Below are 18,285 nucleotides of genomic sequence, written 5' to 3' on the forward strand. Positions count from 1 at the left end.
TAGAAACTAACTTAACAAATGAGAAACATTTTTAGAGTGCTTTTGCTTTATGGTGTGTTGTGTTTTTAACCTACACATTTCTCTACCTTTTTGTTTTAGCAATCATGTCTGCTACAGAATGCTAACACTAAGCATGTTTTTGTTGTTTTTTTTTTTAATTTAGAGAAAATTGTCTTGCTTTATACTTAATTTTTTCCATACAGCTTAAGAATAGCTCTCATACCATTCCCTTTTCTTTCAGACTGAGGGCTCAGACCAGTGTTCCATGCCTGAGGACTTGGTGAGTAGTGGCTGTTCCTCCTCATTTGTCCTAGAATATGAAGGCAATCTTGAAGCATGCCATATTTATTTCCTTTTTTATTTTACTTCTTTGGCCAATTATGTCAGTATTTATGCATTTTGCTCAAGAAACTGAGAGACACTATTTACAACAGAGCCTTGGGCCTTTTATTTTCTCACCTTTTTCCTCTTTTCCCTTACCATACTAAGTAGCTTTCAAGTGGTTTGTGGTGTCCTTTAGTCATGGCCTGTAACTCAAAGTTTACTGCTAATTCTCATTTTTGATCAGGCAAAATAGTATTCAGTTGCCAGCTTTCAAGTAAAATTCCCCCTCCTAAAATTTCCTTGTCTTTCAGGTCTTTTAGTCAAGCTAGTCTCACTTTTTTGAAGACTGCAAGGGAACACCTAAGCATGTGTTCTCTCCTCTCCCTTGTAATACAAAATGTACATACAATATGTATGTTGGTGTTCCAAGGGGTTTGTGATAATGTCACCCTGCATTTCTGATTCATATAAACTTATGTTCAATAAGCCTTGTTCACAAGTGTACCTGAGGTACTTCTATGTGTTCTACAGGGTACTTCTACAGGGAATGCAATCAAGCTTATTGTTGACTCTTGTAGAAGCTTTGTGGCTTTGTTTCCCTAATGCATGTCTGACTTCTCAATTAGGGGTGAATCACTAGCACGTATTAGGGTTCTAGTAGGTCTTTGATGGGGATAGCAGAATCTAAATTAAATTAATCAGTTAGTGTGGATGTAGTTCTAAGTTCAGATTTCTGGATGCATAAGTGACTGTAAATGTTTTATAAAGAGCCTGATAAGGTAGAGACGTGTTGTTATGGCATGTCTCATTTGATTGCTTTCCACGTGGTGTGGAGTTTGTGAAGTTTCAGCTCCATGTCTGAGAAGAGATCAATACTACAGGTTTTCTGTGTCAGGCTGAGGAAGGGGAAAGAGGGAGAGAAAATGTCTTTATGACTTGCAATTCTGAGATTGGTACTTCTTGTGCTTTTTGGTCTCGGTTTTGGAGGGAGGGGGGAAATTGGTTCATTTTCCAACGTTTTTGAAGTACTGACATGTTCTCTTCTCCCCTCTTTCCTTCACTTCTCCGCTTGGCCAGAGAGTGGCTGAAGTTTCAGACCATTGGTGGTACTCCATGCTTATACTCCCTCCTTTGCTGAAAGACAGTGTGGCAGCTCCCTTTCTAGTTGCATATTATCCAGACTGCGTGGGCATGAGTCCATCCTGTACCAGCACTAATCGGTTACCTGGTGAATCCAACCTTGTGAAGTTAGAGCACCTAAAGAGCGTGCCTAATGTGACTGGTAAGGGCCATCTGCAGGCTCTGTTGCTTAAAGAGGTGTGATAAATTTTGTCTTATAACTGAGTTTATAAGGCACATTTATTCCCCTGATTCAGAACACTGGTTCTGTTCTCAGTACTAATACACAGAGTCTGTGTGACTGCCTCTGTCGCTTGATGCTATTTGCTTGTTTGTAAGATAAAGGTAATACATTTCTTACAGCTTTTCTTTAGGGAGTAAGCACAGACTGCAGAGGCTTTCTGTGTGCCACTGTCTTTTGTGTACAGAAACAAGAAATTACCATGCGGGTACTTAAAGACTGTTTGCATTCTTAAGGAAATGAAGATTTACCAAAAAACCCTAGGATTCTGCTAGTTTTTATATCATGGATCTTTTGGAATTTGAAGAAAAGAAATCGATTTCTTAAGGCATTCAGATTCTGTTTAGGTTTCTTTTTTTTGCTAGTGACAGCCTGGGAGTGCAGATTGGCAGAATAGGTCAGGTATAGAGAAAGGTAATTCAGGATTGTCATATTCATCTCAGAGAGAGTGCTTTGAGGAATTTTCAGCTTCTGTGTTGTCTTAGCAGGCTTTGTTCTCCTTAGGTGCTGAAAATAAATCTGTTCATATGTTCAACAGATGTTATATCAGCTTAACAGAAAACATCATTACATAGAGCTACCAATACCGAATGTGGAAGATGATTAACTATTACCCCCTCTGGGCAGTATTGGGCGTTGAAGAAGAAAGGAGTTCAGAGTACTGCCTGAGTCTGTACAGTGATGCTAGTCCTCACACTTGAATTTAGATCCTACTTCATGTTGGACTCCTCATGGCATTGGAGCGTTACTCTTTCTTTAACAAAACTTCAGCTCTGATAGGTCCCAGGCACACCCATGAGACAGCAGGACAATAATTAATGCACAGCCTAGAGGGCAAGAGGGAGGGGAGAGCCATGCAGATGAAATCATTTTGGAGGCTCCTAGAGGCTGGGAAGCTTCCTTACTTGTTATCTGTGTGAGGTCAGCAGATTGTTTTAGAGGGAGAAGGACATGATGAAGATACGATGGAGTATGACTAATTCCTGGTGTGTTCTTTATGCAGTTGCAGGCATGAACAAGTATTTCCAGCCTTTTTACCAGCCCAATGAATGTGGGAAAGCACTTTGTGTGAGACCAGATGTCATGGAATTGGATGAGCTCTATGAGTTCCCAGAATATTCACGAGACCCTACCATGTACCTGGCATTGAGAAACTTGATTTTGGCTTTGTGGTACACAAACTGCAAGGTAAGAGTTGCTCATAGTTAATTTGTTTGTTTAAAAACAATAGCAGCTTTTCTGGTATGGGGACTCACTTCTTCGATGTCTCCTTATGCACCAGAAAAATTGCTCCCATGTTTTTGAAAATCCATTCTAAGATTGGCTGGATTTTGGGGGCTTGTTGCTGTTGAGAGTTTTTCTTTTCCCCCCTTTTTTTGCCCCTTGCCCCCCTTTTTTTGCCCCTTCCCCCCCCTTTTTTGCCCCTTCCCCTCCTTTTTTGCCCCTTTCTCCCCCTTTTTTTGCCCTTTCTCCCTTTTTTCCCTTCCCCCCCTTTTTTCCCCTTTCCCTCCCTTTTTTCCCCCTTCCACCCTCCTTTTCCCCCTTTCCCTATCCCTTCCCTGCATAAAGCTTCTTCTGCAGTAAAATTCAAAAGTTTTTTAAATTATTATCACTCTACAGTGCTTGCCCAGCTATTAACTTTTTAAAGAGATGCTTGAACACAAAACAGTGTTTTGTGGTGCTTTACAATTTGATTTTTTTTTAACCTGATTGTTGGACAGGGAAGTGGTTGTTGTTTTACTTAGGCTAAACCTATGGCACTGCCTTCGATAGAACTGCTGAAGTTTCACATACCAATGCTTTCTGATACGGATGTCTGCATTTATGTGAAAGGCTTTGGATATTAATCTCCTTTTCCTTCAGAATGCCATTTTGGAATGGATTTTACTGGAATGCCATTGTGAACATTGCCACCATGTAGATTCATTTTGTAAACTGGAGTCCGTTTCAATACCATGCCTGTACTAATGGAACACACCATGGAGTTATCAGAAGTCTCTTGTAGACTCATTTGGTTTTATTCCATGCTAATCTTACTTAATAAATTGTTACCTTACTGTGTAAAGCTCACTAACAAGAAATTTCCACAAAATTTCTTCTAAAATGCTCTCAGAAGCCTGAGGTGTGATTTTTTTACCATTTGGTTTACAGTTGAAATACGATGTAAATGTATGAATAAATGGAATATTGTAAAATCAATTATTTCTATTCTTCCTTTCTCCTTTGCAGGAGGCTCTCACCCCTCAAAAATGTATCCATCATATAATTGTTCGGGGGCTTGTGCGGATCCGCTGTGTACAGGAAATGGAGAGGGTCCTGTATTTTATGACAAGGAAAGGGCTAATTAATACAGGGATTTTGTCAGTCAGTCCTGACCAGTACCTTCTTCCTAAGGAATACCACAATGTAAGTTGCTGTAATAATCCCTACATTTTTAGTGCTATAAAAACTACATGGTGCAGGCAATAATTTTTTTGGTTATGGATTTTTGGCTCATTTACATAAATGGATGGAGTGATAGATAAAATTACATCTAAAACCTAATATGTGGGAAGTTTTTAATACCGTTCTCTTATGCCTTCAATGGGCATGGAAACGACATCAATTAGACTCCTTCCAAAAAAGATTTTTTTCCCACTGAAATCTATGGAATTAATTTCCATGGATTTGTGCTTCCAAAGTGCTGTTCAAATGGATGGGAACTGTGTGAAAAATACACAGATTCTATGGCTCGTATAATACACCTCTGCTTTCAAAGGTGAGGGAACTGCTATTCCAGGTTGGTTTGCAAGAACTGTGATTAAGACAGAACATGTTTATGACTAGCAAGTTGTTAGATAGCACCCAGAACTTATTAAATTACTGTATTCTGTAACAGGATATCACCTAGAAATTGTAAGTCATGTTTGGAAAGTGTATTTGTAGATGTTTTTCATTTATAAAATAGTTTTTATTGGTCAACCCAATCTATGATTGAAATCTTTACAAGGTAAGTATGTATCTTGTCTGATAAATTCAATTAGATCTCTACTTTTGGGTTTTTTTTGTTACTTCAGCTCTTTCTGTTAAAAAAGCCTGAGGCATCTTCTTTTGAAATCCTTAAAAACTTTAACTATTTTCAAAGCTGCCACTGATCTTTTTTCTATATTAAATGCACTGCCATCTTTAAATGTTATCACAGATTACTGTAGATGACAAGAGAGCCTAGACTTCTGAAATGTGCAAACATTTTTACCTTTAGCAAATGAGAGTGAAATTACAATTTCTATTTTACTTCTAACTATTTTTATTTAAATACTTCAATATTTTTTAGAAATCTGTCATTATTGTTGGGGCTGGTGCAGCAGGATTAGCAGCAGCCCGACAACTGCACAACTTTGGAATTAAGGTAAGAAGCTATAGAGCACATTACTTAAAAAAAATCAGACTTCCTCTCTTTGAAAAGCATTCATCAAAAAGAAAAAGCCTACATTCTTGTTACAAACATGTATGTATAGAGCACCCTAATTAATCTATGAAATCTGGGATTTTACTGAGTAAACCTGCTGTTTAAAACCAGCATTTATTTGTATCTAAAATTAAATAGCATGCAGCATATATATATTTTGTATAGACACTGCACCCAGATCATTGTGTTTAATAGACTGCATCATGCCTTAGACTCCAATTTTGAGACTTCCAGAATAAATCTTCAGCTTTTTTAAAAAGAAGGTTATTTTTGTTAGGGTTGTTTCTAAAGTAACAGTTATATTTATATGTGTATACTCCAAAGTGTAATCTTTCTAAGATGATTTAAATGCATAAATTAACTACAAATAATCCAGAAATGAAAAAAAGTGTTAAGATTGCTAACATTGCTGGATTGCATTGCTGGGGTATTTTTTTGCATTTAGTTTTCTCCTTTGCGCAGAGGGAACAGATACGTTTAATAGAATTAAATCTTGCAATTTACTAAGCTGCACTTTGCCACAGGTCATCATATTAGAAGCTAAAGACAGAATTGGTGGCCGAGTGTGGGACGATAAGACGTTCACAGGAGTCACTGTTGGAAGAGGTGCACAAATCGTCAATGGATGTGTCAACAACCCAATGGCACTAATGTGTGAGCAAGTGGGTTCCTGCAGTGGTCATGATTATCACTAGTGAAAAACTTGTTAAAGCCAGGCTCAGATGGCTGGGTGAGGGTGGGAGTCCTTTTCTTGTGACATGATTAAAATCCTGTTCTGCATTGTAAGTAAACTCCACGTTGCTAATATATCTTTGATAACAGTTGGGAACAGAGAAGGGCTCTAGAATGGTTTCAGGCACATTATGTAAAGAAAAGCAAGGTGGCTCCAGCTTCAGAACCAGAAGAAACCTGTGGGAATCCATCTGGCTGCCCTGGAAGGTCTGGGACCCTGGCAGTGGGTCAGGAACCCCCCTGTAAAGAGCCCCAAGAGACACTGTCTCTGATCTCTGTCCATGCAAAAGATTTTTCAATCTCTCAGGATGAATTACAAGCTCTGAGTGTTTGATATAAGTAGTAATTAGTGTGGCACAGGTGCAAAAGTAGAATTTTAGGATTCTAGATAAGGGGTTCAAAGGAGGCAAGATGGAGGAAACTAGGCGTGCCCTGTCCTTTTTCTTCTTCTTCATGCCCTCCATGTTTCACTGTGGTGTTGGCATTTTTCTATTGGTTTAGGCTGGGGACACACTGTTCAACATGGGTGATAGGTATTGGCACATTATTGTAAATGTACCACATGTATTTTTTAGCATATAATGTTTGTAACATCCCACTGAGGGGCAGAGCCCCGCACACTGTCCTGCAAGACAGACCTGCTGCAGGTCAGAGAGAAAATATTTTAGATAAGAAGAAATAAACAACTTTGAAAACCAGCACAGATGAATTATGATTCCTTATTTGGCAGCGGGGCTGAAAGACAGAGACTTTCTACAATCTCGGGAGCATCTAAATATCACAGATCCTGACAGAAACCATTTTTTCCTCTTTTCTAGAGATAGTAACATAAAAAGTCCCCAGCAGCTTTCCTTAGGGCTGAGAAAGGCTTTACTGTGGGAGGCAACTGCTTTTGTGATGGATTTGCCTTTGCTGCCTCTTGATATTTCTAGTTAAATTCTGCACAAGTTAATATTAACATGTCTAACAACTAAATTGCTACTGATGCAAACATGCTGCAGTTCAATTTCTTTAAAAATTCTTATTACTTGCTGGTTTGGTTTTGATTTTTTGGAGGTAGGAATCTGAATTTCTCCATGTGGAATCTGAGTATGGGTTTTGCTCAGAGACACATGCAAATCCAGCCCATGCTGTTTTAATTGTTTAGTGCCCTATAGTGCCATGAAGAAATTCTAGTTATTTTTTTAAATCATGTTTTATTTATGAAATGGAGAACAGTGATTTCTGGATACACTTCAGATACTCATCCCTTTGTGGTCATTTAATGTAATTTTTCATTGAAAATACAGCTGTATCTTAAGATCAGAGAGATGGGAGGATGTGTGAAAAACACTGGAGCATGCCCTAAGTAACAAGGCCCTAGGAAGAAATTAGCACTATATTTGTGCTATTTTTTCTGGACTGATGCTGTAGAATGCAAAACCATCTTCATTTGAATTTAGCTCGGTTGTGTTTTTGATGCAGGTTAGACAAGCAAAGCAAGGTTTAATTCCAAATAATTTCTTTCTTTGATTGGTTGTTAATAACACTGGTGGTTAACTGGCAAGCAATATCATGTCAATTCCTGAATTTAGGGAACTGTTTGGGCCTCAGATACCAGAAAGTTGTAGAAAGTAACTGATTTTAATTGTGACTTAGAAAATAAATTGAGGTAGAAATAAAGGAGACTGGTTCATCATGTTTGATTACCAGACTAAATTTCTGTACTAGCCCTTGCCTGACAGGAAAGTTCCAGAGGAAGTTTTTGTGAATCCCCAATAACGGAAAGGATGAAAAAGTGGGAAAAAACCAATTTGTGGACAATTAACAGGTAGAAGGATTGTTGGTATTCCAGTTTGAAGAGTGCAAGAGTTACTCTGACAAAAGTTGTTGATGTTTTTAAATGGTATCATTTAAATGTGAGGCACTCAGGTTAAGTAACTTTGAGCAGGCTGGGTGCTGTAGTTTTTCTATACTTAAAAAAGCAATAAAATGTCTTTTTCTTAAGCTTGGCATTAAAATGCACAAACTAGGGGAGAAATGTGACTTGATCCAGGAAGGCGGAAGGATAACAGATCCCACTATTGATAAACGTATGGACTTTCATTTCAATGCCATCCTAGATGTCGTCTCTGAGTGGAGAAAAGATAAAACCCAACATCAAGATGTTCCTCTTGGTGGTAAGTGAGACATGTACTGCAGAGTGAAGATGTTGGCTGTGTTCATAAAGTTCTATATTAAATTGGCACTTACATCAGACATTTTTAGAAGTGTATGGCTGTCCATCAGACCTTAAATCCAGCAGATATTTCTGATATTGTACCTTGTTTTCATGAGGTAGCTTTTTCAGTATAACTAGTGTCAATATCAGTTCAGAAGACTAGCTTCTGGCTGAAGCAGGCCATAGCTAGACTTAGCTCTTACACTTGTTGACTAATCTGCCTAAAAAAGAGCCTGATCAAAGCCTTCTGCTGGCAAGAATAGTCCCATCTCTATTGGTAACGCCTCCCACCACACTCACAGCTTGCAAACTCAACAGCAAAAAATAAACTTGCTCAGAAATGTCTGCCTCCCAAATCTCTTCAGCATGGATTCTGTAAGACAGAATTAGTAACTCCTATGTTCTTCAGTGAACCCTAGATTAAATTTCTCAGTTCTTTGATTTTGTAAAAATTAATCAGGATTTATTTGCAAGGATCCTCCATTATTTTAAAGTGTATTTTACCTGAAATCTTCAGCTGTATATTGATAATAGCTAAACAATTAATTTCTCTCCTGTCTCACTCAGAAACCTATGAGTAAACAACAAAGCTGTACTCTGTCACTGGAAAGGTCTTGTGGTTTTGTTTTTTTTGGTTTGTTTTTTTTTTTTTTTTTTTCTGTGAGAAGAAAAACATCTTGGTACAAATTAGCAATAAGCATGAAAATCTTGTGATCCAGGGAGCAGCATGTTGAAATGCAGTAGCACTTCTGACAAATTATCATATATTCTTATTTTAAATGTGTTCTTTCACAGAAAAAATACAAGAGATCTATAAAGCCTTTATTCAGGAGTCTGGTATCCAGTTCAGTGAGCTGGAAGAAAAAGTACTACAGTTCCATCTCAGTAATTTGGAATATGCCTGTGGCAGCAATCTCTCTCAGGTGAGTTTTGACAGCTCTGTTCTGAAGTGACTGAGCTTCACAGAAGACAGAGTCGGAAGTAACACCGAGAAATCACCTGATCCACTCTATGGCCCTAGAGGAAGAATCAACTATCCTGACTATTCCTACGCCCATAACCTGTTGTTTGAAAGCACTGAGACACTGACTCCAACACTGCCTTATTTAATCTGATGGGAGTTTCTGATGTGCTTCCAGTGAGATGCCCTTTAAGCAGAAGTTGAGAGTAGATGGCTAGAAGGGAGCTGGGCATTTTGCTGAGATGCTGGGTGATACAATTCACAGAAGAGTTACTCCTCCTCAGATGTTGGGTGTGACTTCTGCTTCTCAGTTCTGTTTAGAAACTGAGGTATTTCTCTACCCTGCTACGTATTTTGAGAATAAAAGGCATTTGACTCCTACAGTGTTCCAGCCCACCGTGGTGAGCCCCAGTTCACCACTCCTAGGTACTCTCTTGGCTACTTGATACTTGGCTGCCCTCCTGACTTCTGTTTTAGCCAAGCAGCTCCAGGAAATACAAAAGTATCATGTTGTTGGCAGTGTATTGTTTACTCAGTCCTGTTGCTACATTTAAAGACATTTATTGTCAATTGTACTACAGCAGCGGGACAGCTGACTGATATGTACACATGCACAAATCTGAACTGAGAAGCACACAAGAACATAACAAAAATCTGCAAGATAATGCTATACCAGAGCAGTCACTGGAAAATATTTTGATAGGTCAAGTTTTCATATTCCATAAGCACCCAGGGGAATTAAGAAAGATGCAAAAATCTACCTTGCCTTCAGTTTTAAAATCAAAATGTGATTGATTTCATGCATCTGAATAGTAGTTCGAGAATTGTTTCAGATTTTTCACTACTAAGTGGCAATTGCTCAGTGCAAATACCACTGCTTTATTAACTATAAGGTTGTAGAGGCTGGAGGACAAGGTCAATGAAAGGTATCATGGAACAACCACCAAAGTGAGAGAAAAATTCCATTGAGTTGGAGTTTTTCTGTGTCTTATTTTCCTCTTCATTTTGGGAAATAAGCTATTTCCATTTTTATATGAAGTCCTAAGGCTGTAAAATCTGATTACTTTGCTAGATACAGAAATAAATACACTGCAATTCACCTGGATATTTGTCCTATTATCCTTGTTTTCTCTACTAAGCAGAACCATAAATTCCCTGCTAGTGACCAACCCGTGTTATGACTTTTCTTAATCCAGTAATTCATATGTTGTATACTAGCATTAGGTAAATAAGCATTTTTATTTTGTCAACATTGCCATAAATTCTGCTAATACACTTTTCTTTTTCCCAGTTGCAAAGGGGCTAGGGTGGCTTATTCTAAACTTTTCATAGTACCCATGTCCCCTTGCCAGTAGAAACAGACAGTTATGTTCTGTCTACAGGTATCTGCACGCTCGTGGGACCACAATGAATTTTTTGCCCAGTTTGCTGGAGATCACACTCTTCTAACTGTGGGATATTCAACTGTGATTGATAAGTTGGCAGAAGGGCTGGACATCCGGCTGAATTTCCCAGTGAGTCTGGAAAACGTTGATGCAGTGCCTGTCTTGGATTGCTTTGAAACACCCAGTCATATTTGTATTCTTTGTGACCAGGCGAATCTGTGCCTGTGACTGTTTCAATTTGTCTTTAAAAAGAACAAAGAGGACAATTTCAACATTTCTGAAATTCTCCCTGAGGACTATCAGTACTTAAATATTATGATATGATGATCTTACATGTTAAAATCACGATGACTTTTCTTTTTTGGATTTATGAAGGCTATTTTTTGTCTTTCAAGATTTCTCTGGAAATTTGTGTTAGTCACTTTCTAGATTGCTGACCAGTGCTATTTTAGCTATTCTTGCTGGAATTTGCATTGCACATGTACATTTTGTAGTACAGTCTCTCAATGTGTCTTTCAACAGGTTCAGAGTATTGACTATTCTGGTGAAGAAGTGCAGATCACTACTGCAGATGGAAAAGTGTGGACAACACAAAAGGTACCAAGTATACTTCAAGACTGAGAATTTTAGAGAACAAACAGTACATGTCCTTTTTTTTTTCTTTTCTTTCTCTTAGAATACTATTTAGTCCATTTTCTCCCCATTCAAAGATGAATACTCATGTATTTTAATGGCCTTTATTTGGTGAGCATGCTTGAGATCTGAGTATGAGTTGATTTGAAAAACTAAGGACTATAAAGGGTAGTACTAAAAATGTGAAGCAAATAGATTTTTATCTGGTCTTTGAAGTGGCATTTGTGTTATCTAGTTCCATTTCCTGCTCAGCTTTACCCCCCTTAGCATGTGTATCATGTTAAAATTTCCAGCATTTGACAACCCCTGTTTCTCAGCCTCTCTCATTCCTTGTATCCCCACCTTCTTCATGCTGAGTAATTTAGCTTTCAGTAATTTTTAAAATTATATGTAAACTTGATAAAGTTTGGATTGACATCAACAGTGTTACTGAGTGTATTTTAAAGAGAAGGAATCTCTGAAGGAATTCAAACCAAATCACTGACTATCTATGTCTGATTTCAAACAGACAGTTTTGTTAATCTGAGAGCCATTGACTATTGTTTACTGAAGTATTGGTAGCATGGTTAGCCACTGTGATGCAAGCAGTTCATCAGACTATGACTTAAGATCAGTGAACTGTGGGATCTGTTCTCACCTGAATGGAAGGCATGTGTTTCCCATTAATGGGAACTAAAACCAGACACTAATCTAGAAATGTCTGGTGCATTACTATGCTGCATCCTACTAGCATAATCCAAGAGACTTAGGATGATGCTGTGAGGATTAAGTGATGTATTCAGGTTTTGGTACTTTTGTGATTGTAGCTATTTCTTTCAGGTATTAGTGACTGTACCACTGGCCCTTCTTCAGAAAAATGCCATTCAGTTTAATCCTCCACTATCAGAAAAAAAAATTAAAGCCATTAATAGTTTGGGAGCGGGAGTCATTGAGAAAGTAAGTGATTTCGTATTATCTTTAATTTTCTTTTCATAGAAACATTGTCTGTTTTGTCCCTGTTGCTTTTACAGTGTATTTATCAGGGTTTATGATGCAGAAACATAAATTTATGTTTTACTTGTATACAGTAGCCCAGGAGAGCAAAATGTTATCAGGGATCACATGTATTTCTATTTCTTAGATTTCACAACTTAATGGCATTTTTAAAGAAACTGTTTGTAGAAGAATTTCATGGCATAAATATTTTGTTATTAATTTTGATTCAAGATGGTCTTGGATCTTGCAGAATTCCAATATTGTATTTATTTCAGGTCATTTTAACCTAGTAAATTAATAAAGTATTTGCAAAGAACACCGAAAATTGTGTGTTGGACCACTGTAAAATCTCCTACCCTTTCCCAATACAAAAACACAGCCTCTCCTGAAAAGCTCCCCAGTAAGATGTGTGCTTTGAACAAAACAGTAACAAAGTAATTCCAGAAACAGGATTAAGACAATGTTGAAATTTAAAGACAAGATTAAGAAACTCCAAATACAGGATGACGCTCATTTAAGTTATACATTAGGTTTTTAAAAAAAAAATCTGAATTTCTTTAGCATTTTACACAATTACTTCCATTGTGGATTTGATATTCTGTACATTTGCAATTTATGAAATCAGCATTTTTTTTTCTTTGCCTGTCCCCCTCGGAGGACAGGTTCATATATTCTCTGTTGAGACCCACTCATAGGAAGAGCAGTATCTAAATGAGTGGAAACAGGAAAATCGATTAGAGGAACATATACCATATCCTGTTATGAGTTGTGTGCTATGAAATGCTTAAATACCATTTTTCTATATCTTTCTAGATTGCCTTGCAGTTTCCATATAGATTTTGGGACAGTAAAATTCAAGGAGCGGATTTTTTTGGTCATGTTCCACCCAATTCCACCCTACGTGGGCTCTTTAGTGTCTTCTATGACATGGATCCAGAGGTATGATATATGCCAACTGTGTTTTCTCTTGGCCCTTCATAAGCTGACTTTCAAATCTAGGTGCAATAATTACTGCACAACAAAATCTTTCTTCTTCCCACCCCCCCCGCCCCACCACATCTGTAACTATTAAAAGCGGTGGAAGCAGTGTTATTTATCTAGCTAAAGCTCATCAATATTTTGTTGTAATAAATGGGAAAGTTTTTCATTGTTTGGATACAGACTAATATACAAGCAAGTACATTCTCAATCTCTACTGAAGACAAGGCTGTAATACTTTACTATAAATCTGCTAATGTGGGAAAAAGGCTATTCGTCACTTCCAGTTTAGGACTCTGTTCCCTTATTAAATCAGCTAAAAATCCTGTTAAAAGGATCATGCTGACTTACTAATGCTTAATGGCTTGCAGTAGTCTGAATAACTATTTAGATTAGCAGAAGAAAAGACAAACATGAAGTTCTGCATGAAACTGAGATCTGTAGGGTCAGTTTCGTACTCATGAATTTCAAAGCAAATTCAAACCAGTGGATTGACATCACGTTTGTCTTCCCTGCCAGTTCCAAGCAGATACATTACACATTTATGTTGTACCTCTTCATACTTTTACAACTGCTGCTTACTACTTGGCAGCAATTAAAAGGCCATTTTGTAACCTGATGTCTTACTCCAAAAGGAAACCATCCTGTGACATTTGTGCTCTGTTACTGCCTGATTTGTACCTGTATACAATTTTGCTTGAATGAGTTGTCTACAGTACTCTTAAACTCGTGCTACAAGAGGTTCAGTGTGCTGGTGCTGTCCAGAGACCCTACATATAAAGCTTAATTTGCTTGATAGCTATTCTCTACTAGCTATTAAAGTTAGTAACAGAAGAATTATTACGTTATATAAACAAGAGAGGCAGAGTTATTTAAAGGCACTCAGAACCTGTGTGCTCTTCCTTACTCCACCACTTCACCTCTAAAACTTCTGCAGGCTAGCAGATGTCATGAACTGAAAAAAAATACCAGTAGATGTGACCTTTCATTTTTTGGTCCAAAATCTGCTGGTAGGAACCTAGTATTGGTCTAATCAAAAACATATCTAACTAGTATTTAAATAGATTCTGTCACCACATTTTGAAAATGGAGTACAGCTGAGGTGAAAGTTTGGCATGAAACTGAAGCTTAAGAGGGTGTACAAAGAATAACGCTATCAATGTAATTTTTTTGGGGTACAGCCTTTAAGTAGGTAGATGGGAAGTGTTCAGTGAATTCAGCAAGTTGTACAAGGAGCTGACTGTAACAGATCTGTGAACAAGGCATCAGAAGATGTAGTAATTTGAGCATAAATACTGTATATTATGCACCCTTTGTTCCAAGGAATCAAACCCACTTTTCTCTAGAACAACAGCTGCTTTGCAGCTGAAAATATCTTTGCAATACCAATTAAAAGAGACTGTTTATTAAATACTTAATAAAGTCTTGTTTTTAGGGCAAAGAAAGCATTTTAATGTCAGTGGTCACCGGAGATGCTGTGACAACCATTAAGAGTTTAGATGATCAACAAGTACTGCAACAGTGTATGACTGTACTCCGAGAGCTGTTTAAGGAGCAGGTAAGAGAAGCCTCTTTTATTAAGAGATGAATTAACTTGTCACCAGAAGCTTTCTGGTGACAAGCTTTCCTATGTAGTACTTCAAGGCTTCAAATGTAGTATTTTCTGATGTATAGGCAGACCTTTGACATTTAAAACTATTTTTCTTCTCAGTTTCAGGGAATAGGTTTTCTTTGAGACATACTAAAAATCACAATTTTTGGTCTCTTGTGTGAAAAATGTATATTGAAATATTGTAGATCTCTCTGAAGGACAGTAGTATATAAGTGAAAAATAGAAATTAACTATCATCCTTTAAAATGCTTTTAAAAAGCAAAATTAATTAAAAGCAGTACTTTAGGCAGGTAACAGAAAACATACTTCTTACTTAGCTGTCATTTTTTTTCTGCTCATCGCCACTTCTCATATGCGATAAGATCTTTAAGCTAGATGAATTTGATTGACTTCTGACTTCTGCCATGCCAGGGCAACTGAAATTACAACACCCCCAAACCAATCCAATCCATTTCTTTGCTAGTAACTAACAATCCTTTCTCAGCTGTCTTGGGGATAAACATTTCTACCTTTTTTCCTTCACCCAGATCATCATTAGGATAAAATCTAATAGGAAAATCAGGGAAAGCAAAACACTATCTCTTAGCAATGTTATTTGCATTCCACTCTAGAGACAATAATGCCTCAGTTAATTTACTTAGGACAGTTAGATCCCCAGGAATGATTGTGTTCAGGGGTGATCTCTCAAGTTTTACTGATGGTTCTAATGTTAGGATTAATGATCATGGAAGAACTTCAGTATCTTAAAACTCAACTATTCCTAGAAACATACATTTGGTAATGGCTTTATTGTTACTAGAACCCCATGCAGTGGAAGTTCACATACCTGTTATCTTGATCTCATGAAAATGCAGCAAATGGGTCTTTGGTTTCAGTGCCACTCTGGTCCAGAAGAGTGATTTTCATGGCTGTCTCCATGATTTGCAGCAGTTGTGAATTTCAGTCACCTGAGGATGATGCAGTGGGATTTTCAAAGACAAAATAGCTTCAGGGGTGTACCAGAGCTACTTCCTGGACATCCAAAAACTTCTCATATTTGGCTGGTCCTTGTTTTGATTGCTTGAGCTTGAGTTTCTCATGTGCTGCCTGAATGGATTTTATCTGTCGATACCAGACCTTGTGCAAGAGGAAAGCCAAGCTGCTTCTGTTCACTTGTCATGAGCTCATTCAGAGTAAGACACAGCTGTAGTTGACTAAGCCTTCATACAAGTGTTACTCAGGCTCTTTTTGGTAGAAATTTGTGGAATTTGCATGCTGCAATGTGACAAAGAATACACAGTATTACTTGTCGTGGCTCAGCCAGACGCTGACTTCCTGGTTTTTGTTTTCTCCCTGAACCTAGTTTTCAAGACAGCTCATTTTCTGATCTTAGATAAATCATCTTATTTATCCATTGGAATAAAATTATCTCCAAAATAAAAATTGAATTTTGAGATTTAACAAGCTAGATGTAACAAGCATTATGCCTACCCAAGACATTATGTAACCAAAAATTGCTTACATTATACATACGCACATGTTGAACAGTATCAGTATTGTATTTGTTTACAAGAGTATGTGTATATGTGTTTTAAGGGGATTTTTTTCTTGTGGATTTCTCAGTCTATTACAATATACAGATCTGTTGCATTCAGAATAGTGCAGCTGTAATGTTTCAGGCATCAGGCGAGTCTAGCAAACAAAATTATTTTTGTGGTTAGTACTGTAATAAAATAAAGGAATTTAATTCTGGAATGTGATCTAATCTGTATCTTAATATCTAAATACTCCAAAGATTACTAGAAACTGTTTGAGAAAAAGCTGTGCAATTCTGAACCTTTCTTTGCAGTGTTTGACTTCTATTTTGATTATGCAGGAGGTTCCTGACCCAGTGAAGTTTTTTGTTACTCGATGGAGCAATGACCCTTGGCTGCAGATGGCGTACAGCTTTGTGAAAACAGGGGGCAGCGGTGAAGCTTACGACATGATAGCTGAAGATATACAAGGAAAAGTCTTTTTTGCTGGTGAGGTAAGCATCTTTGTTACTGAGAGCAGTTTCTTATAAAAGATCATCTCTTGCTACCCAACACCATTAATGTAGAGGTAGTATACAAATACTGTTATGTAAATATGCTAATGATTTTTGACGCAGAACACTGTCTATTCATATTATTACTGGGCATGGGAAGTCTGCCAAATATTTCAGGTCAGGAGTAAAATGAATTTTTCTTCAAATTGTCTTTCTGTTACTCCATTTGTGGGTAACATAAAAAATGCACCATGATGGTGTAGGGTGCATTCTGTACTGGGGCAGAACTTAAACTGCCCCACTAAAGTGCAGATAGCAGAACAGACTGCTGCTTTTGTAGCTGACTTGCTTGCAAGTTTTGAAGTTGCTAAAAATCTTGAGTGTTTCCTTTAATGTTCTTTCTAAGGAGTTTCCCATGGCTTTTAAAAATGTAGGTATATGCTTAAGGAAAACAAATCTGATCTTATAACTAAAATTTTGTACTATTAGTTTTAGAAACAATTGACTTTTTTTCTTTCTCTCTCTCTTTTTTTTTTTTTTAAATACAGGCCACAAATAGGCACTTTCCTCAGACCGTTACAGGAGCTTACTTGAGTGGGGTTCGAGAAGCCAGCAAAATAGCAGCATTTTAAGTACTGAAATTTTGTGTTTCTAAATATATTTTTAATTGATTTCTGTGGGTAAAACTATTTTCAAATTTCCTATTGCTGCCTTTTTCCTACGTGGTACTTGAATAGTATATGGTACCTGAAGATAAAGTCTTCATCTTCCTTTTCCTCTTTCTCCCCCACCCCATTTTTAGGCCCTGATGATACATATTGTTGGGGGCTTTTTTCCAGCTAAGGTATTACTAGCAGGAGTGACATTGGAATCATCGGCCACAGCTTAACTAAGAGAACTCTTGTCAAGAGTCCTCTTCTGTATGGCTCAAGTCATGCTATTGTGAACCTTCATTTCAGAAGGTCAGATTAAAACAAGACTAAGTTAATATACAGCATTAAAAATGCTGGCAGTTAGTAATGATATGGGAATTTTCTACTAACTGTGCTTCTCAGGTTGATTATGCTCATAGGAGTTCAAACTGGATCCAAGAGCCTGAATAGCCTAGAAAAAAATCTAGGATTAATGTAGGAAGGAACTCAACTATTACTTTTCCCACCTGCAATCAGTAACCTTTTCTATAATATTTTTTCATATTCTTAGCATCCACTAAGTGGGCTTTGGGATATGAAGTTTGTTCCTTTAAATAAGAGAGCTGGAACAGTTTACAGTGCAATCATAGAAAGGTTATTGTAGCTGATCAAAACTTGAAAAATTAACTTCTAGCTTACTTTAAAAACTTTGAAATATCTCTGCTACTTACTCAGAGGAATTCTTGTTACAATAATAGGCTAAGAGTTTAGATTTGCTCATTGGTTCTGTAGAAACAGGATAGCTTAAAAATACCATATTGATATGATTATTTTCAAAAGAAACTTCCAGATTCATTTGGACTGAATAGAGGAAGTATCTGCTGATTTGACTGTACAGTGAGGGGAGCAGGACTGTAAGTTCCTAATAGCTCACTGAAGTTTTATATTAAAAAATAAGTGAAGATGAATGAGGAAAAATATTAACATTCTTATGAAGGGCTGAAACAAGGTCGCTTGCACTTTGACTTGAAGTTTTT

The 18,285-nt window shown here is 37.3% G+C and overlaps 1 protein-coding gene across 2 annotated transcripts in view; it reads left to right on the forward strand.

Moving 5' to 3' along the window:
- The window catches only part of KDM1B (lysine demethylase 1B), a 26,027-nt gene extending 8,273 nt beyond the window's left edge, over nucleotides 1-17,754 (forward strand). For both annotated transcript variants that reach the window (XM_068199706.1, XM_068199697.1), the window contains 15 exons: nucleotides 242-280; nucleotides 1,402-1,606; nucleotides 2,688-2,872; nucleotides 3,914-4,090; nucleotides 4,998-5,072; nucleotides 5,657-5,794; nucleotides 7,852-8,023; nucleotides 8,860-8,987; nucleotides 10,408-10,539; nucleotides 10,933-11,007; nucleotides 11,863-11,979; nucleotides 12,832-12,957; nucleotides 14,432-14,554; nucleotides 16,464-16,616; nucleotides 17,165-17,754. In XM_068199706.1, coding sequence (XP_068055807.1) covers nucleotides 242-280; nucleotides 1,402-1,606; nucleotides 2,688-2,872; nucleotides 3,914-4,090; nucleotides 4,998-5,072; nucleotides 5,657-5,794; nucleotides 7,852-8,023; nucleotides 8,860-8,987; nucleotides 10,408-10,539; nucleotides 10,933-11,007; nucleotides 11,863-11,979; nucleotides 12,832-12,957; nucleotides 14,432-14,554; nucleotides 16,464-16,616; nucleotides 17,165-17,248 — 1,929 coding nt within the window. In that variant the 3' untranslated portion in view covers nucleotides 17,249-17,754. The remainder of the gene's footprint in view (nucleotides 1-241; nucleotides 281-1,401; nucleotides 1,607-2,687; nucleotides 2,873-3,913; nucleotides 4,091-4,997; nucleotides 5,073-5,656; nucleotides 5,795-7,851; nucleotides 8,024-8,859; nucleotides 8,988-10,407; nucleotides 10,540-10,932; nucleotides 11,008-11,862; nucleotides 11,980-12,831; nucleotides 12,958-14,431; nucleotides 14,555-16,463; nucleotides 16,617-17,164) is intronic.
- The last annotated feature ends 531 nt before the right edge of the window (nucleotides 17,755-18,285 follow it).

This window comes from Anomalospiza imberbis, chromosome 1 (assembly GCF_031753505.1).
Source record: "Anomalospiza imberbis isolate Cuckoo-Finch-1a 21T00152 chromosome 1, ASM3175350v1, whole genome shotgun sequence".
Classification (NCBI taxonomy): domain Eukaryota; kingdom Metazoa; phylum Chordata; class Aves; order Passeriformes; family Viduidae; genus Anomalospiza; species Anomalospiza imberbis.